The 20,527-nt window shown below is 55.2% G+C and overlaps 1 protein-coding gene across 2 annotated transcripts; it reads right to left on the bottom strand.

Annotated features, from left to right (window-relative positions):
* Positions 1 to 127: 127 nt before the first annotated feature.
* RHOBTB2 (Rho related BTB domain containing 2) lies at positions 128 to 20,409 on the bottom strand. Of its 2 annotated transcripts, none has more exons than XM_003937169.4 (10): positions 19,879 to 20,409; positions 15,370 to 15,571; positions 14,610 to 14,713; positions 13,946 to 14,131; positions 12,369 to 13,387; positions 12,005 to 12,123; positions 9,139 to 9,289; positions 5,338 to 5,426; positions 4,438 to 4,543; positions 128 to 2,981 (listed from the first exon to the last, which is right to left on the bottom strand). In XM_003937169.4, exons 2-10 carry the CDS (start codon positions 15,559 to 15,561, stop codon positions 2,764 to 2,766), a joined length of 2,184 nt encoding a protein of 727 aa, XP_003937218.1. In that variant the 5' UTR covers positions 15,562 to 15,571; positions 19,879 to 20,409; the 3' UTR covers positions 128 to 2,763. The 2 variants fall into 2 exon arrangements, with proteins under 2 accessions (XP_003937218.1, XP_074240160.1); XM_074384059.1 differs by lacking the exon at positions 19,879 to 20,409 and adding an exon at positions 15,012 to 15,147 and having other exon boundaries at positions 15,370 to 15,460.
* Between the last annotated feature and the right edge of the window lie 118 nt (positions 20,410 to 20,527).

The following is a 20,527-nucleotide window of genomic DNA, read 5'->3' as shown; positions in this document are numbered from 1 at the left end:
CTGTCCTCACACACGGAAGCCACTTAGTGCAGTGTGTCACTCATGGTCGGTGTCCTTTCATGCCTCTGCCTTGTCAGAGGCCCCTGTTTGAAGTTCGTTAGAGTATTAAACAATACAAGGAGGCATGTTATGTACAAAATACTTATGTATTTATGAATTAATGACCAAATTAAATATGAAACCTTATATAAAAAGAGGTGTGGTTTTGTCTGCCGCCCCATCCTCCCCTCCTCAGTGAATCAGCTCTGAGTGACAGGAGGCCAGGGCTGTGGTCCTGCTGGGGACTCCTTCCTCCCCTCTCTGCCTTCAGGCTTGGCCTGCTTGGGGGGTTTCCTGCATCCGACTCCCTGGAGTTTCAAAAGCCAGGTTCCTGGGGACTGGAATTCATACCTCCCTCCCCTCTCTCCTGCCTGCCCCTCCCTCTGGGGACAGGGGCACCAGAGCTGGCCTGGTTCACCCACAGCCTCCCAGGAGGGTTCTCTTGGCTGCCTGGCTCCTGCATCTGTCTCTGACAGTTCTCAGGGAAGGGGTGGTGGGTCCCTGAGGGGTGAGCCAGGCCTGTTTCTCAGGGAGTCCGGTGGTCACTCTCCTGTGGCTTCCTGCAGCCCTGGGCCACCTTCACTTTCTCTGCCCTGGCATTCCCTGCATCCCATCAGTGGACCCAGGTTGCCCAGCCCTGCAGGCAGCTGGGAGACCCATTTCCCACTCTCCTTGTCCTGCAGGACCCGCTCTCCCTCTCGCCCACGGCTCCCGGGAGGCCCAGAGGGGAGGTGGGGCTGCTCTGGGCTCCCCTCTTGCTTCCCTGGCGCCCAGCCCCTGGGCTCCTGAGCCTCACTTGGAGCCCTGGGCTGAGCGGAACTGCAGGGAGGCCGAGCAGCCTGTAGAGGGCAGCACGCGCACGGCTTCGCAGCCAGCCGCCCTGGAGCACGTGGAGGGGAGGCAGCCACAGCCCTGGAGGATCCTGGGCCTGGACAACATGGCTTCCCCCAGGGAGAGAGCCGCTTGTCCTCCCACCGCCTGCTCTCTTTCTCGGTGAGGATTTAACTTTGTTTCGGGTTCGCTCAACACCAGGCCTAACCAGCGTTTTCCCGGAGCCCAGCCCAGGGCCAAGCCGTCTCGGCCAGAACATCTCTCACAGGTGAGGCAACTCCTGGGCTCGAGCCCACAGCCCCACGGACTCCATGTTTTACACCTGAAAAGGGTGTGGGTGCTGAAATTTGGGTTTGGATTAGAAAACGGAAAGGGGCAATTGTGGCCCAGCGTTTGCCCCATGGGGGCTGGGAGCTACTGTTCAACCCCCTCCATTCCTCCAGGCCCTCCTCCTCTCTGGATGAACCTGGCTCTCCCTCCTGCCCCATTCCCCCTCCTCTCCTTCCCTTTATCCCACCCGGCACTAAGGCTAGGTCCTCGATGTTCGCTACGGGAGACTGCAGGACCCCAGGGCCACGCCCCTTTCCCTGACCTCTGGCCCCTACTGCAGCCCCCTGAAGACACCCACCACAAGCATCCTGTGGGGTGGTCCTCTGAGGGCAAGGAGGGGAGCTTGCAGCCTCCAGACGGACAAAAGCAAACGTCCAGTGCCATCTGAGTCCTGAAACCAAACCCCTCCTTGCCGCCAGCCCCGGCCCCTCCATCACCAGCCCGCTGGAGGCCAGGCCCCTGTGCTGCGCTGGGAGCCAGCTGGCAGGGTCAGGGCCTCCGCCGTCAGAAAGTGCCGAGTCCCTTCCTGAAAGGCATTGGCGTCGATTCTGCAACCTCAGTCTTCACCTCCTCATCATGTAGAGAAATGTGAGCTAGGCAGGGACTTTTTCTGATTTTCATTCCCTGGGGGGTATAGAGGAGAGTGTTTGTTGGTGATTTTTTGTTTCGGTTCAGTTTGGTTCTTGTTTGCTTTTGTTTTTTTGCTAATTCTGCCCCATCCTATAAAGAGCAGTGGCCCCCAGAGGCCGGGGAGGGCCCTGAGGAGCTCGGGTCGCCGTGCACTGGTTCCCACTTCCTTCTCCGCCTGTCCCAGCTGCTTCCTTTGGTTCCCATCTCCGAATCTGAGGGTAAAGGAGGGGTGAGGGAGAAGTTCCTTGTTGTACCAAGAGGTGTTGCTTTCAGGCCTGGAGCTCCGAACGACCTCTGTCCCCCTGATCAGGCCTGTGCTACCACTGCCCCCTGGGAGGGAGGGAAGCTGGCGGGATGCAGGCCTTTCCACTCCTGGCCTTTTGCAGCTGCACCCCAGGATGTAGAAGCCTTGAGTTGGGCTCTGAAGGCTCCATTTCTACCCTGACTTCTCCAGTGGGGATTTGAGTAGGCTCCGTGCGGAAATGCCCACAAAACAATTGTAACACTCAAGTCCATCAGTGGAAAGACACGGCCAGCAGGGGCAGGATCACTTCTGCTTGTTGGGAGGGGGCTGCCTCTCCGCCCAGAGCAGTGACCAAGACAAACGGGGAAGCCGTCGAGGCTGGGAAGCTTCCCCTTTGACTCAAGGGCTCTCGAACCCAGAGATAAAATGCCACGGCGCTGGCTCCTCCCAGCAGTCGACTCCCGTCCTGCTTTGGGTCTGGGGACCTCTGCAGGGGGTTCCTGTTCCGCTCCACAGGGCTCTGCTCCCCTCTGGCTGAGCCACGGTGGCTGGTGAGGACAGCTCCACCCTCTGGGTCCTGGTTACAGGGGCCCCTGGTCGTTGTAAGGTGGATGGGGTGACGCGGAAGAGCAGAGGGGCGAGGGCGGATGGGGACAACAGCAGCAGGGTTAAAAGAGGGTGGCGGCGTCTCAGACCACAGCCGAGGAGGAAGACGGGGATGAGGAGGAGGCTGCCGAGGAGGACGGGGAGGACGGGCTGTTCCAGAACAGCCACCGCCGCTTAGGCTGCCGCTTGAGGTGGAGGTAGTCCTCCTTCTCGCGTTCCTTCCGCGCCCGCTGGTAGTGATCTTCCTCCTTCAGGTACCACACGGGCGGCCACCGGTGCTTCTCGAAATACTCCTGGTTTTCTGGAGCATAGAGCAGTGTGGCTTAGTTAGAAAGTTGGCAGAGGGAGGACTGGGGGACACCAGCCCCACCCCGCCACGAGGCCTGCAGCAGGCCCCAGCCCAGCCCCCAACACATCCCCAACACGTGAGCCCCTGAGATAAGCTAAATGCTCAAAGAGCGGGGCTGAAAGTCAGCACTGGGGAAGCCCTTCCCGCTGTGTTTCTTCCCAAAGCGGGGCGATCTCAACAGGGGCTTCCTGAGCGTTGTGTGTGAAACAGACTGAGATGAAGGGTAAAGGAGAAGGGGTCAGCAAATGTCGGCCGGGACGCTCGGCGTCGTTAGGGGATGAAAGTAGGAGTTTCTGGCCAGAGCTAAGGTTCCCAGGGGGAAGATGGAGTCAGGCCACAGCAGGACACAGCATCACAGCAGAGGAATGCTGGCCTTATTCTGCAGGGTGTGGGGAGCCTTGGAAGGTTTGGAACCAGGGAGTGATGCTATTGGACCTGTGCCTTAGAAAGAAAATGCTAGGCAGGGTGCGGTGGCTGACGCCTGTAATCCTAACACTTTGGGAGGCCAAGGGGGTTGGATTGCCTGAGGGTAGGAGTTATAGACCAGCCTGGGCAACATGGTGAAACCCCGTCTCTACTAAAATACAAAAAAAAAAAAAAATTAGCCAGGCGTGCTGCTGCACGCCTGTAATCCCAGGTACTTGGGAGGCTGAAGCACAAGAAGTGCATGAACCCAGGAAGTGGAAGTCGCAGTGAGCCAAGACTGCGCCACTGCACTCCAGCCCAGGCAGCAGAGCAATGCTGTCTCAGAATTTTTTTTTTTTTGAAGTGTTTTAATAGTGAAAAGGGGTGGGAGACTTGGCAGCATGGAGCAAAAACGTGGCAGCAGGGTGGAGGGTCACGGCAGAGCGAAGGAAGCCCGAAGAGGACCCCATGGACACAGAGTGGCAGACCCCTCAGGGAGGCCAGGGACACCTCTTCCTGGAGCCTGTGCAGTTCCTGTTGAGCTCTAGGGCCTGAGAAACTAATCAAGAAGAGACAGGAGGCCTCAGAGGATGTCCAGACCCGGGTGGTCCAAGCTGTGGCCTGTGCCCATTCCGGGTTGTACAATCAATTTAGTGGGCCATGAATAGCACGAAAAAGACGTATATCTCTTCCTATATGTGTCCTGGGTCACAAGAGGAAATGTGTTTCTTATTATGGTGTTCTGTCCAGAAAAGTCTGAAATCTGCCAGCTCTAGTCCAGTATCGTCTTCATTCCTCTGAGAACGAGAAGCCCAGAGAGGCAGGGTGAGTGCCCTCCAGGCCAGTGCTTTTGCTGGGGCCCTTCGGCTTGGCTGGAGGCTCCTTCGCAGGCTACTCCCGGCCCCAAGTCAAGGGTCATCACTGGCAGCCTCCCAGTCCCTGGGTTATGTGGGAGCTGTGGAACCCCGAGCAGGCGCTGCCAGGCCTGGCCCTGGACGCTCACCTGGGGACATGGCCTTCATGTCTCGGGGGAACTTGCGGCACACGCTGTTGTAGTTGGTACAGATGTGGTGGAGACACCAGTCAGCCAGCTGGTACGCACAGTGGAACTGGGGACAGAAGGGAAGAGTATCTGCACTGAACTCTCCAGGGGAGAGGGTCTGCACAGACACCTCCAGCTGCCTTTAGCGCTAAAGCCTGCAGTTCTAGAGCGCCCACACCAGAGGCAAGGCCACACAAAACCGAGGAGGATGCTGCCTCGGGCTCCTTGGCACCATTGCCAGCATGGTCGTCCCTCGCCTCTGTTCTGCCCACTCCCAGCATCCTCGCTGCAGACACCCAGAGCCCCACGTGGTGGCTTCAAATTGCGTCTGCCCTCCTCAGATCTTACGCCACGTGACTTCCGTCTCCTCCCCACCCAGGACCAAGGCAGCCTGCACTGAGGCACTGACAGTGAGCAAAGGGAGCTACTTTCCCTGCGTGAGCCGGGCTTCCACCCCACACACTAATCTTTGGTGGCTGAATTTCTGGCACTGCGAGGGCCAGTGTGGGAGATTTTGCTTGTCTGTTTGGGATTAAGGGGGTGGTTATGAAGATTCCTCAGTCCCCCTTAAATAACCTCAGGCAGGCAGCAGCCATATGTAAGCCTGAGCCTGGGGTTCCCTCCCTGGCCATACTGCTGCCTAAAGCCTCATCCCTTCCCTGCTTGGCCAGCTCCCCTCCCAGTACATCAAAGTTTCCCAGCTGCTTCCTGGCATGGAGGGGAGATGGGCTCCACACAGTCAAGGAGTCCAGTCTGATGACAGGTTCCCCACATCAACCGCGTTCCAGCCTTCCCACTCAGCCAGCGGGAGGCAGAGTGTGGTACTGAGGCTGCCAGAGATTCCCTTCCCTGCCGTGATACCTGAGCCAGCTCCAGGAACACAAGGACGTCCCCATCGATGTCCACCATCATCTGGGTCGCTTCCATCAGCCCGGTCACTGTGTACTGCTCTGTGACACACATGGCCACCAATCAGCTGAAGAAGCACATGACGGGACCTGTGTTCACCCTCCCCCTGTTCCCCTCCCCGCCAGCTCACTGCAGGGCAAGGAAAACCAGGACCCCAGCCAAGTCCCAATAGGGCAGGAAAGGCCCCAGGCTATGAAGTCTGCTGCCACGGGGAACGCCAGGGATGAGAGCAAGACCTTCTCAACAGGCTGGGTTAGGAAGAGTAAGAAGGACATTAGGATCATCCAAGAGGATCTTTCAAACTACGAATGTCCAACGACATAATCTGATAGAGATAGGGTCAAAGTTCCCAATAGAACCAGCCACTGATATACAAAGGAAAGCGTGGGAAACCTTGTGCCTGTTGATCACAGAAGAAGGCTGAGAACTGTTAGTTAGAACTAGGAGTTACCTCTAGTTGTTTAATTTAAATTTTGTAACAAATTGTGTACTAAGCTTGCATTTTAAGTTAAAATATTTATATTGAAGAAATAAACACCCTTGGTTATGAATTTTATTTAGAAGTATCAGTATAAACTCATGAGTTATCTTATCCTTAAAAAGATCAGGCCAGGTACAGTGGCTCGTGCCTATAATCCCAGCACTTTGGGAGGCTGAGGAGGGCAAATCACAAGGTCAGGAGTTTGAGACCAGTCTGGCCAATATAGTGAAACCCCATCTCTACTAAAAATACCAAAAAAATTAGCTGGGTGTGGTGGTGCGTGCCTGTAATCCCAGCTACTTGGGAGGCTGAGGCAGGAGAATCGCGTGAACTTGGGGGAGCGAAGGTTGCAGTGAGCCGAGACAGTGCCGTTGCACTCCAGCCCAGGCAACAGCGCAAGACTCCTTCTTAAATAAATAAATAAATAAATAAATAAATAAAATCAAGATCGATGTATTTCCCAGCTGTGTCCACAGAAAAGACCTAGAAACAACAACCATCCCAGTGCAATGAGCATTCCTAGTGCACACAAATCTCAGTTCTACTTCCAACATAAGAAACCAGGACTTCCTGAAGAAATGGCTGATTCCAGGTCTGGGGCATAGAACGTTCAAGAACCCAGAACATCCCATCATTCCAAATAGGAAGTCCAGAGACTCTGGAGCCAAGACCAAGAGTGTAGGATTTGAGCTTCAATGAAGGTAACTGCAATTACTTGAAACCAATCGAGTATGTTCAAATCTAAGAGATCAAAATAATACTTAAAAAACAACCAACCGGCTGGGTGTGGTGGCTCATGGCTGTACTCCCAGCACTTTGGGAGGCCAAGGTGGGCAGATCATTTGAGGTCAGGAGTTCGAGACCAGCCTGGCCAACATGGTGAAACCCCACCTCACCTCAAACTACAAAAATTAGCTGAGTGTGCTGGCATGCGCCTGTAGTCCCAGCTACCCAGGAAGCTGAGGCAGGAGAATTGCTTGAACCCGGGAGTGAGGCAGGATCGTGCCACTAAACTCCAGCCTGAGCGACAGAGTAAGACTCTGTGTCTAAAAATAAATAAATAAATAAATAAAAATTAGCTGGGTGTGGTGAGGCATGCCCGTAGTCCAAGCTACTTGGGAAGCTGAGTCGGGAAGATCACTTGAACCTAGGAATTCGAGGCTGCAGTGAACTATGATCAGGCCACTGTATTCCAGTCTGGGCAACAGAGCAAGATCCTGTCTCTAAAAAAATATAATCACAATAATAATTCAGTAAGCTGAACACATGTTTCACATGCTTTTATGTATTTGCATTCTACTGAACAATAACACGTTTTCCACTTGAATTAATGGCTTCACAGGAAGCATATCCTTTTTATATATATAATTTTTTTTTCTTTTTTTAAAGATGGGGTTTCACAAAAATGGCCAGATCTTGAACTCCTGACCTCAGGTGATCCACCCACCTCGGCCTCCCAAAGTGCTAGGATTACAGGCATTAGCCACCGCGCCCGGCCAGGAAGCATATCTCCAATTACACAAAATTTGGCATCTTCCACTGATCCTTAGCAAGGCAGATATATACACTTTCGTATATGTTTCCTCCAGTGTATCGACAATTTCATGAAAAGTTTCTTAACATTGTTTCAATAAGCCTTTCCATGCAGCCGTCCAGTCTGACATGTTTAATGACTACCATGTAACTGCCTGTGTGTGCTTAACCAAGGGTTTGGCTGTGACTTGCTTCCGATTGCCTGCCATGATGACATGAATTTCTAGAAATACCTTTATGCATTTTGCCCCTTTGGGTCATTTCTCTGAAGGTAGTGTTTTAAAAGTGGAATTATTCCATCTAAGAATTTGAAGTTTTATGTGCTCTGGGAAGACCACACCATTTTTTCATGGACAGCAAGAAAAGATACACTGTTGTAGCTGGGATCTTTCAAAGCCTCTCTTGCTACCTGCCCCAAAGTTCGCTTTACCCCCTTCTGGGGACCCTGGACTCCCTCTGCAGCCTCAGCTCTTAATCTTCTGGTTCTGATCAAGGATTTCTGCCTTCTTTCCATAACCTAGCCCCACCTAATTCATTTTTCATCTTAGGATTGCTGTTTTCTCTCATACCTGAGCCCCGATCTTCATCATCTGCCTAGATAGACCCCAGCAACTGTGACACTGGGCCCTTCCCTAAACCTCAACTCAGTATGTGAGGATCTGCTCTTTGCCCCCCGACCTATGCAAGAATACTAACCTCGGCATCAGTATGACCACTGGTACCCATGTCACCACCACCAGCTCAAACAAGAGCCGGCTGCCTGCCTGGGTCCGGGTCTCCAGCCCCAGGCTCCCTTCACCCCGTGGACGCTTCTCTCCCCTGGGCCTTTGGACCCTGACTGCCTGCCACTGCCTCTCCCCCACGCCTCAGTTCTTGCTCCATCTCAGAGAGCCCCTGGGATTGGTCCACACAAAAAGCTGAGCTCTGGCTCACGCAGTCTGTTCAAGGACTAAGGAGTGGCAGGGATGTTTGTCTGCTGTTTCTGGAAGGAGGAAGAGAAGGTGATGTCAAGGGTAGGGAAAGAAGAAAAAAGGCAAAAGGAGAATAAGAAAAATGAAAAAAAAGGAGAACCACAGGGTAAAAAGTGGGAATTGTGTTCTACTCTTTTTTGACTTCTTAAGCTTGTCCAAATGAAGCCAAACTAAGAACATAAAGCAAGATCACGTTCCATTTTTGTTTGTTTTGAGATGCAGTTTTGCTCTGTCCCCCAGGCTGGAGTGCAGTGGTGCAAACTCAGCTCACTGCAACCTCTGCCTCCCGGGTTCAAGCAAGCCTCCTGCCTCAGCCTCCCGAGTAACTGGGATTCCAGGTGCCTGCCACCAAACATGGCTAATGTTTGTATTTTTAGGAGAGACGGGGGTTTCACCATGTTGGCTAGGCTGGTCTTGAACTCCTGGCCTTAAGTGATCTGCCCGCCTCGGCCTCCCAAAGTGCTGGGATTACAGGTGTGAGCCACTGAGCCCAGCTTCGTGTTCCATTTTGTTGGGCTGAAATTGCCTTTGGAGAGAGCCCCTCAGGTGACCCCATCAAGCATCCCCTGCACACACCCTTCTTCACTCTGTTTCCTCATCCAGAACTCTCTGCCTGTCAACAGATTCCATTTGATGTAAGCTTAGTCCCTTGGACATGAGCTAGTCCCCCAGGAGGAGAGAGGCGAGAGGAGACCATAACATCGCCCCTTGGGGTTTCCCTGACCTCTCCTCCAGGGAGGTCTCCACGCGCTCCGCTTAGTTACTTACCTGTGAGGGCAACCAGGTGTGGCAGGCAGAGGCGGTTGGCTAGGATGATGAGCTTCATGTCGTCCAGGTCAGGGCTGGACGTGAACATGCCTGTGTAGAGGTATTCCAGCACGGCCCGCATGCAGCTCTTGCTTGTGTAGGGAAATACCACCTGGGCGGGAACGAGTGAGGTCACGGCAATGAGGTCCTGCTTAGCAGGAGAGGAAATCAGCCCTGAGAAACTCAAGAGCTCTGGGCTGCATGCCGGGGCTCCCCCAGATGGGCAGCCTTCCCTGTGTCGCGTGTGTATTGCTGAGAAGACCCCCAGTACCTGGCTCCTAGAGCGACAACCTGTGCTGAGCCCCAGTTTGCTGACAGCACCAGAGAACAGGACTCTACTGTCATTTCTGTGTTTATTTTTAGAAATGGGGTCTTGTTATGCCATCCAGGCTGGTCTTGAACTCCAGGTCTCAAGCATTCCTCCTGCCTCAGCCTCCTCTGTAGCCAGGACTATAGGCACGAGCCATGGCATCCAGCTTCTAAACTCTTCCAAAGGGACCTGGATACTCACTGGCACACTTTGGAAGCCGCTCTGGCTCACGGGATGCTTGAAGGAGGCCTTCTGGTCACCTCAGCCTACACCCCAGCCCCTCCCGTCCCTGCAGCAAGCAGAAACAGGATACAGAAAAAGAAGGGCCCACAGCAGCTGACTTCTTTCTGTTTGCTCAGAGCAGCTGCTTCGGGCCTCCGGGATCTCTCAAGAGCAGTGCTGCAACAAACTGCTTTCTCATCAGGTGCACGGCTCTCCGGGCTGTGCTGGGAATTGGCTAGAGCTTTAAAAGCTGGCGTCTACATTACCGAGAAGTGCCCGGGACTGGCAGGCCCCTGGGGCTGGTGAGAGCTCCTAGTCTCACATTTTGTGTATCCAAATCCTACTCCCACTCCAGAGACCGACTCCCATTCCCAGTGGTTCCACTTAGTCTTCCTTAAGTACTTCCTTCCCAGAAATCTTAGAAAATGTACATTCCGCATCACGGGATGCCACGCAGCCGCGTTCTGGGTTCTGTTTTTCATTCAGGCATTTGGCGAGCACTTCCTAAGAGACTGGCGCTGAGCGGGTATTTGGGAGAAGGAAAAAGAACCAGTCCCTGAACCCAGAAGCAGTTACAGAACAGCAGGGAAAACCGTGGATGTTCAGAACTCCACACGCCTGTGCAAAGCAGAACCTCCCTAACTACAAGGTGCCAGTACACTCAGGATGGACAGCTGAAGTCCCGGAACTCAGAGTACACCAAGGGCTACCGCCCGGGCTGCTCTGCTTGGAATGGAAAAGAGACCAAACCCAGGAGAATGTATCTAAGGACACACTGAGGGGCTCCTTCCATCCCCAGGTTTCCAGTGTAGGTGCCTGAGAAAGTGGTGGTACCGTGAGAGCTGCAGGGGCACGGATTGGAGGGGCAGCTGACTCTATGAAGTATCCCCCCCCTTCCTTTCTTCCTCCCTCTCTCCCTCCCTCCTTCCTTCCTTCCTTTCTTTTTCTTCCGTAGAGACGGGGGGTCTGTGTTTCCCAGGCAGGCCTCAAATTCCTGGACTCAAGCAATCCTCCCACCTCCGCCCCTCAAAGTGACGGGATTACAGGTGTGAGCCACTGCCCAGGCCTAGTTTCTTTATTTTGAGGCTTTGATAACTAAGGCTTGCTGGCCCTATAGGGCTCCCCCAGGGCTGGCCAGGTCCTAGAGACAGTGAAGGAGTTGCCTACCAAAGTGCCTTTCATAGGCAAAGCAACCAATCCCACTACCTCCCCTGCCCTAACGCCCTAGAGCCAGGAGACAGACAATAGTGATAGCCCCAGGCCCCAGAGCCTGCTAAATGTATTCAAACCAGCCAATCCTAAACTGCTCAACCTGCCTGGCCCATTCCCTCCCAGGGAAACCCTCTGCCTCCTAACTGACCCCAGAGCTTCCCTGGTGGCCCCTAGCCATGGTGGTGCGGCATGCCCGTCTTCTTGGGATCTGTGCGTAACAAGCTGTCTTAATGACAGCCATCTCCAGATCCGTTGGCCTCCCCTCATCTCAATAATCATAAAACCTACCTTTTAAAACAGTGCTGGAGGGGCCGGGCGCGGTGGCTCAAGCCTGTAATCCCAGCACTTTGGGAGGCCGAGGCGGGTGGATCACGAGGTCGAGAGATGGAGACCAACCTGGTCAACATGGTGAAACCCCGTCTCTACTAAAAATACAAAAAATTAGCTGGGCATGGTGGCGCGTGCCTGTAATCCCAGCTACTCAGGAGGCTGAGGCAGGAGAATTGCCTGAACCCAGGAGGCGGAGGTTGCGGTGAGCCGAGATCGCGCCATTGCACTCCAGCCTGGGTAACAAGAGCGAAACTCCGTCTCAAAAAAAAAAAAAAAAAAAAAAAAAAAAAAAAACTGCTGGATTCAGCCTGGGACACGCTGAGTTTTTCTAGTGGTTTCAAGTGTGTCAGGGAGAACATAAGGTACAATGTAACAAGCCAAGGAATAGGATTCACGAGTTCAAGTCCTAACTCTACTTCCAACTTCACACAAGCTACTTAACTCCTCAGGGCCTCCTACAATTTCCTAGGTATACGGCAGGAGTGGCTCACGTGTAAGCCACACGTGAATTCAATGAGATCATATATCAAAAGTGCTTTCTCTACTAGCTGGTTGAGGTGTTACTGTAATTCCCTCTCCTGGTGCACTGTGTCGTCCTGAGCTCCAGGAACCACCTCATAAACCTCTCCGCCCATCACCCTGTGGTTAGCACACAGTCAGTGATGCAGAAAGCACCCTAAATGGCAGCGCCTCAGAGGTAAAGAGTGCCAGTGTCTCACTCCGTCCTCCCCCGCTCTGCGTCCTCAGCCTTACCTCCCGGGTGGAGCTCTCCACAAATGGCCCCCCAAACATGGCAGCCATCCAGTCACAGCTGGAAATCAGCAGGGGCTTGTGGGCACTGATGGTGCCATCATCCAGGATGAAGGTCACATCTGTCCAGAAGAAGCATCACAGGAGGGCCGGTGAAAGAAGGTGGGGTAACGAGCCCCCAGAGGAGCCACAGAGTCTCCTCCTGAACCCAGAAGATTTGGGACACAGAACAACCCCGCTCCCAGCCAGGAAAGACCAGGCTTTGAAAGCACGGCAGCCGCAGCTCTAGGATACCAGGAGCTGAGACCGACAGGCAATACTAATGGACCAACGCAGAGCCCCCTCGCCTTCCAAGCACGTTCCATACCTGAGAAGGTGCCTTTTGCCAAGCACTCCTTAACCCGGTTGGTCCGGCGGACATGGAAGGCCTTGGTGATCTCCTGGTTCATGAAGGCCTCATTGTTGAGAATATTGGCCACCATCATGCGCAGATCAAAGACCTCGAGCAGCTCGGCGATGTGGGCGATGTGCATGAGGTCACGCTCGTTCTCGTCCAGCTCCCCCGTGTACAGGTACTTGAGGACGGCCCGGAAGGGCCCCGGCTGGATGGAGTTGTCCATCTTCACCACCACCATCAGTCGGGATTTGTAGGTAAGAGGATCTTCTGCCATCTCTTCCTGGATGCTCAGAAAAGCTCGGCTCCAGGAAGAGAGCACACGACCCCTGCCAGGCAGGTACCCCGTCCCGTTGCCCCGTAAGATCCCGTCGCTGGTGGAAGCACGGAGGCCGGCGGGACCGGAGCCCCCGGCCTCGTCCACGCTTTCGCACACGTCAAAGCTGGCTGCCCGGAGCAGAAAGTCTCGCCCGTGGTGATGGTGGTGGTGGTGGTGGTGTTGATCAGGGTGGCCCTGGTGGTCCTCTGGGTGGGCACCCCCTGGCCCCGAGGGGCCCCCCAGCTCCCCCTCACTCAGGTCCATGAGGAACAGGTCATAGAACTTGGAGGAAGAGGTGGAGAGGTAGATCTTGTGGGCAAAGATGCGCACCCGCTCCTGCAGCACCAGGATGACGTCCGCGCAGAGCGGGTCCTCCAGGAGGTGGGCGGGGCACTCCTCGCTGCTGGAGGGTGGGTCGGGCACCACGATGATGGGGGGCGGCGGCTTGGGGGGCAGGAAGGGTGCCTGCAGCAGAGGCCGCTGCACGTTACGGAGGTGGGACTTCCAGAACTGCAGGTGGCGGCGGGAGATGAGGGCAGCTCGGATGGCGTTGTCAAAGACGTCCTTGATGCCGAACTGGGCCACCACGCTGGTCTCATAGTATGGGATGCCCAGCTCCTTGGCCACCTCCCGACCCTTCTCCGGGGGCAGGATTTCATTGGGCTTGATGGGCCTGGTAGGTTCAGGAAGGGAAACCAAGCTTGCGTTAGGGGTGGAGGGAGGCCGCCTGTTCTTCTGCAGGCTGGAGGGACCCCACTCAGGATCTGGCTGCCGCCCTGCTCTGTCTGGCCAAATCCCATCAAGCTCCTTCAAAGTCCACCCAAACCCTTCTTCCAGGAAGCCTTCCCTAACTATGTGAGGCCCCAGTGACCTCTCCAGTGCAAAGCTGTGACAGCCCTGCCTCTCTGCAGTCAGCAGGCAATGCTTCCCATGGGCATTTAACATGCTCACATAGTTACTTTATCTCCCAGCAAAATTATAAGACTTTTTCATGCAAATATCACCTCTTCCTCTCTGTCTTTCCTCACGGTGCTTTATATAGCACTGCTCACATCAGAGGTGTGCAACAGGTATAAGAATGAATGAATGAGCATGCTTGTTGACTCCCGATGCAAGCTTGCTCCAAATGGAGGGAGAGAGATGAGGCTCAGTGCAACTCCCCCATGGCTGAGCAGGGAGCCATGGTGAGGCACCCATGCTGGTCTGCCTCCTTGGTACCAGCACCCCCTACCTCGCCAAGGGTCGCCTGGCCCTGTTGACAGCCTCCAGGTCAGCGTAGCGCAGGTCCAACTGGCAGCCCACCAAGATGACAGGTGCTCGGGGGCAGAAGTGCTTGATTTCTGGGTACCACATGGTCTTGACATGGTGGAGGGAATTGGGGTTGGCAATGGAGAAGCACAGAACCACCACGTCGGATCTGTGGAGGGGGGTAAGGTTACGGGCAGAGACGCAAGCGGCGGCTGCCCTGGTCCGGGAACGCCAGCTGCGCCCCAGCCTGCAGAGCCCCACACCGGGCTTAGGTTATCTGCTCATGCGTTCTTACACAAAATGAGAAATTAACAGTACCTCCAAATTATGTGGCATTTTAGAGCTCAAGACTTGTTTTGGACCCACAGCTATCTTGTGAGTTGGAAATGGCAGTTTTTACCACTTCATAGCTGAGAAACATCATCTCAGAGCTACTGGGCACAGAGCTGGAACTCAATGATTCCTGGCCCAGGCGTCCTTTGCTGCCCCAGGCTGCCCCAGGCTGCCCTAGCCCCAACGAGGCTCTGCCAGAGCTGTTTTCCCCACTCCTTCCTCCCAGCTGAAATTTCAGAGGTGCTCAGTTCCTGGAAAAAGCAGGAAAAACCCACCCTGCTGGTTCTCTGTAGGCAGCCAGAGGCCTTCCCTACCTCCCATAAGCAAAGCGACGGTCTTTGTGGTGGTCTCCAAAGGTGTCCCAGAGGCGCAGGGAGACGCTGACATCATCTACCACGTCTCGGGAGCGTTCCAGCACCTGGGGACAGGGGAGGAAGAGTGGGACTCGAAGACAGCAGTTTGGGGGCCCTCTGTGTGTCAGCTCAGGATGGGCGTCCGCTGACCCCTGGGGGTCCCAGACAGCACCAGGGATGGAGGGACAGGGCTAGCATCACCCACTGTGCACCTTGCACAATAATTTCGCCCATGGGAAATCTCTGTAGAATTAATAACAAGGGTGGCCTCCAAGCCAACCAGGAGGGGAAGAGACCTTAAGAGGGTGGAAGAGACCCTAAGTGACTACTATGGGTGTGGAAGGGGCCTCTTTGGGAGCTGACCCTTGTTCCTGGCTTTCCCTGCAAACTGCATGTTTGTGAGCCTCTGGCCTTTTGCTCTCAGCTGCCGGCTTCTTTGCTCCTCTCAGCTCGTATCTCTTCCAGGCCCCAGCCCCTTAGTGCTCGCCATTACCTAGGGCTGTGATGACATACAGTGCAGTACCCCAGACAAGGCTGGAGTCCCAGGCACCAGCTCAGTCCCTGAAAACACAACCAGCCGGAGACGCATCCCTGGGGTAGGCTTGGCTCAAACCTCTCTCCAGGGGCTTCTTCCTCTTCAACTGCCCCCACCCCACTCCATCCCGCCCCTAGGTCCAGACCCATGGAGGGGACCCCCAGCCGGGTAGCCCTGCAGCCTTACCTCTTGGCACACACGATATTGGTCGATGGCCCACACTGTGGGCACGTGCGTGGCCAGCAGCTGGTACTGGGTGAGGGTAGCATTGCAAGCGCGGGCACAGATGAGCCTGGTCTTGCCCACGGCGTTGTCCCCCACCACAACGCACTTGATGGTCTCTACGTTTGGCCTTTCATAATCCATGTCAGAATCCATTAAACGGGACCTGAGGGAGAGAGGAGGGAGGCAGTCAGGATGGCGTGGCATGCCAGCTCGCCGTGGGCCAGGGCCAGCACCCGCAGCTTTCAGCCAGGCTGCCCCCGCTGCAAGCCCCACGGCTGAGGGGAGGAAGAAGGAATGGGCAATGTTTGGGGCCAGAGCTCCGCGGGGACCCAGAGGGCCAGGAGCCCATTCAGGCAGAGAGGAGCAGTGCCACCAGATGGGCCACGTGTCTTCCTGCTGCCTCCATCCTCCAGCTGTGCATCTGGATGGAGGAGACCTGCGCAAGATCCCCAGCGGAGCCCGCCCAGGCCCTGCCCTGTCCCTTCTGCTCTCCAGCGAGGGCAGCTCACTCATCATCTGCTCTCCTCCTCCTTTCCCGGCAGGGCAGTGGCAGCGGAACAACAAACAGCTGAGAGAAGCCGAGTGGCCAGGTCCCCACCCTTTCACAGCATGCCTGAGGGCAGGGCACTTTAAAATTTAATGGGCTTGTCAGAGCTGGGCGGCGGCTCTCCTGGCCTCCACCCTTTCCCTCACCCTCTCTGGTGGTGGATTTCCAAGCCCTAGCCTGCCTAAGTGCATCGTTCAACCCCAGACCCCAGCTCCCTTTATAGAGATGCAAGAATTTCCCCCCCCAACCTCCCTGAGATAGGGACCTTTCTGGACACACCTGACCAGCCCAGGGGCCTCCCCTCCTCTACCTGGGTCTGTCCTGTTGCCTGTGTATCATGCTCAGCCACAGGTCCAGCTTTGAGGTGGGGGTGAGGGGAACCTCAGGCCTATGATGATATAGTCAGTGGCCAGTGGGCCTCTCCTTCCCCTACATGGGGCTATCCTCCCAGCACCCTGCCCCCAGCCTCAGAGCGAGTGAGAGCTACCTCCACGCTCTTCAGCCCTTCCCATTCCTGGGGAGGACAGTCCTTGGGCTGAAGATCTCAGGCAGCTGGCACTCCTGGGTGATGATCACTGAGCTGGCTACATGGGTGATGGAGTCGCCAGGAAGCAAAGGATCAGAAACTTGAGCCTGAACTTCTGGGCAAATGCTTGCCTCAGTTGCCTTCAATGCTGAGCAGAGAGGAAGTGGCTTGTCCACCCCCAGAGAGGGATGGCTTGAATGAACAAACAGAAGGCCCTTCTGTAGTCAGATGTCATGTTGGTGTTTAAAAAGCTGTCGCCAGGAGGCCCTGGGTTCAGCATCCACCCTCCTGGGCTTAGGGAGCAGGGGCAGGCCCGGCGTTATTAGGAAACCTGATTTCTCCAGCATCATCCGCCTGCCCCACTCACATTCCCTGTGTGCATGAAAGTCGTCTGGGGGGCTTTAGCAGCCCAGAGTCATCCCTCCTAGGCCAGGCAAAGCTGAGCTCTGAGTCCTGGAGGCTGCCGAGGCACCCTGGCCGCTAAGCCATCCAGTCCAGAGCCAGGCCACCAGCAGCAACAGAGAGGTTCCACTCCTGCTGGGCTGTAACTGGATGCCATCATGCAGGGATGCAGACCGAAATATCCAAGTAATGACAGCAACTGGGATTCTCGCGAGTGGACGCATCTCAGCAACCTAAGCAAAAAGTGCAGCAAGGACTTCTCAATGAGACAAACTCCTGCTCCTTCTTGGAATGTTACAGGATCTGGACCCTTCAATGAGAGGTCTCCATGCAGTGCTCTTGGGGTCTCCAGGGCAACTGCATCATCCCTTCCCTCTCCTCACCCTCCTCCAGCAGAGAACTATTTTTTGTTTTTGTTTTGAGGTGGAGTTTTGCTCTTGTCGCCCCAGGCTGGAGTGCAGCGGTGTGATCTCGACTCAGTGCAGCCTCCACCTCCTGGGTTCAAGTGATTCTCCTGCCTCAGCCTCCCAACTCACTGGGATTACAGGTGTGTGCCACTATGCCGGCTAATTTTGTATTTTTGGTAGAGACGGGGTTTCACCATGTTGGTCAGGCTGCTCTCAAACTCCCGACCTCAAATGATCCACTCGTCTTGGCCAGGATTACAGATGTGAGCCCAGAGTGCCAGGATTACAGATGTGAGCCACCATACCTGGCCCAGAGAACTGTTATTCTAACCACAGGCTTCCTTCTCCCAATTCTCTCTCCTGAGCTGAGGACCCGGAACCCCACTTTGACAGTTCCTGGTCTCAATCTGAGGGACGTGCTGGTGCCAGGAGGCGACATCTGGGCTGTGGTTTCTGTATTGTCAAGTGGATAGCAAAACAGATAGAATCTCAAATGCAAAATATGTGCAGCTGGAGGATAAAGATTAACACCCAACAGCCGGAAGAACTTCTTTCTCAAGTTGCACTTCTAGCAGCATGTAGGCCTGTAGACAGAAGCGGGGGGAATGAGGAGGCATAATGGAGGGGGTGCCCGTTCTCAAATCCAGGGGCACCTTGACAGTGAGAATAATGCCAGGACACCGGCAGAGCAGTGCTGGGCCAAGTTCAGCTACTTTGAGGTGAAAACACTGGTGCCCACCTTGTGCTGTGTCACCTCTAGGGCTAAGCAGGGATCAGCCAACCAACAAGCAGGAACGTGACAAATACCGTGCGGTGAGTTTAGACACCAGACCTGCGGGGTTGCTTCCCAAGCTTCGCGACCCCTTCCATCCACTCCCCGGCCCCTTCAGCTGTCCCCGGCTTGTCCTTCAGTGCTTCTCTGTGTCATGTCACCCTTTCTACCCTGTCCCAACTGCCTGACTGGCAAACTTTACTGTCCTGTCTAGGAAGAGGCAAGTCACTTCACTTTTGTGGGCATCAGTCTCCCCCTCTGGGAAATGGGTGTGAAGGCACTGGCAGACAGTCTCCTAAACCTTGGTTCATTTGTGCCAAGAAAGCCTGGGCTGATTTGTCTTCTTATGTAATGTGGTATTATATAATGCTAGATTGCATATCTATATGTGTAATTATATCTCTCTTGAAGATACAGACTGGCCCAATTCAGCCAGCAGAACTTAGTCTAATCAGGCCTTTGCTAACTGAGGAGCCTGTACTGGAGAGAGCGTGCCAACAGTAATACAGTTTTTGCCCCAGGATGCTGCTGATGTTGTATCATTGCTGATACATGGTGATACAGCCCACTCGGTGAACTTCTCAACTTCCCCTCTCCCCCTGGTACCCTCCCCTTCTGTGACTCCAGACTGTCCCTCACAATTGCCTTATGTCCACTCAATCAACCTCCGTAACTATGACCTCCTCGCCACCCGGCCCTGGGCATCACAACCCCAAATTCACTCCTCTCCCATGATAATCACAAAGTCACTGGTATGCGCTCCCTCCATCCCTGTCCCATGATCCCTGTGCCCCTCTCCAAAAACAGCCTCCTGCCCACTGCTCTCCCAGCTCTTCTACTTGGTACAAGCCAAAACCCAAGGTGTGCTGAAATTAGCTACAAACCTCGTGCACTCCCATTCCCACCCCCACACCCCTACACACACTCTGCAGAGCTCAGAAAGGGCCCCTTTCCCTCCCACAGCTGATAGGAGGCTTGTTCATCTGTGGCTGCCCTAGTCTGGTTGTCAAGGAAACGAAAGAATTTCCCTGGGAGCCTGGCTTGTCTCCTAGCAACCAATATCCCACATCATCTTACAAAACGGTAAAGGGAGGAAAATCCTGAAAATGAAGGTTAAAATCCAAGGGAGATGGATAGGAAGGAAGAATTGGAAGGAGAAGAACAAAGAGAGTGGCCTCTGAATTCCGGGAGGCTCCCACGGGGGTCGCTGGCACTGCAAGGAGCCCCGCGCAGATCCAACAGAAAGCAAGGCCCAAAGGGACCCTGAATGGTCATATTAACAAAGGAATGCAAGCCTAAACACAGGATAAGCCCCCTCAAACCTGAAATGTGGACACATCACCAAACACCGCCAAGGATCTCCCCAGTAGTTTCACCGAACTCAGTTTCACAGACTGCAACAGAGTTGAGTTCAAAGAACCAGCTCCAGAACCGCCTGCCACACACCCCAATTCCACTGTTGTTTGGATTTTGTTTTCTTAGCAGAATCACTTCCACCCCTCTGGACCGTTTTTCTTTTTTTCTGACACGCTGTTCTACACACACACACACACACACGAAAAATAAAAAATTTTTAAACACAGAGAAGGGGGAGGGGCGCGACACGCCGAGGCAATCAAGTCATCTTCCGCTCCCTAGAAACACCCGGAAAGGGTTAGTCTCCAGCCCCTCTGAACCCAGCAGCGGGAGCCAGAGCGCAGGGAGGTGCGGGGCCCAGGGGACGTCGCGAGGGGCACAGCAGGGCCGGGAGGGCGGCGCGGCGCGTCTGCAGGGTTGCTGGCCACCCCGCCATAACCGCAAGCGGCCATCTACTTACACCACTACATGTGACGGGGTGGCTTCTAGCGTGAGGAACACATCTCTTCCTGCTGAGCACGCTCATTTTAGTGAAATGTCAGGGGTCCCTCCGCGCCTGCAAGTTGGGGCGACGCCGGCGCCGCCGAGCTGCTGCTGGGCTCCAGCCTCCGGGCCGGCTCGCGGCCGCTCAGAAACTCCGGCAGAGCAGCCCAGGCCGGACGTGGGCCCGGGAGCCGCCGCGCGCGCTGCACTGCAGCCGCTGCCCCTTCCGGATTAGCATCGCCCCGCGCCCCGGGCGCCCAATGTCACCGCGGCGCGCGGAGCCGAGCTGCGGAGGCTGCGGGCGGCGCGCAGGGGCGCCGGGAGAGGGGCGAGGCCGCCGCTGCTACGCGCCGGGGCCCGCGGCGAAGGCGCTGCCGCGAAGACGCCTGGCGCTGCAGTCCCGGGGACCGCTCGCGACCTCCTTTTTTCATTCACAAAAAAAGGAAAGAGAAAAAAAAAAAAAGAAAAAACGAGAGGGTAAAAAAAGGGGAAGAAAAAAAAAAATCGCACCCTGGAGGACGGCCGTGACGGGCCCCGCCCACCGCCGCGCGCGGTTGGTGGAAAGCTTTCGGGGGCCGGAGCGGGTGGGTGGGTCGGGCGGGGAAAGAAGGGGATTGGACGCCCCG

The sequence above is a fragment of the Saimiri boliviensis genome, chromosome 13 (assembly GCF_048565385.1).
Source record: "Saimiri boliviensis isolate mSaiBol1 chromosome 13, mSaiBol1.pri, whole genome shotgun sequence".
NCBI classification, from domain to species: Eukaryota; Metazoa; Chordata; class Mammalia; order Primates; family Cebidae; genus Saimiri; species Saimiri boliviensis.
Note: the sequence above shows the minus strand (reverse complement) of the source record. Positions and strands in the feature narration are given on the sequence as shown.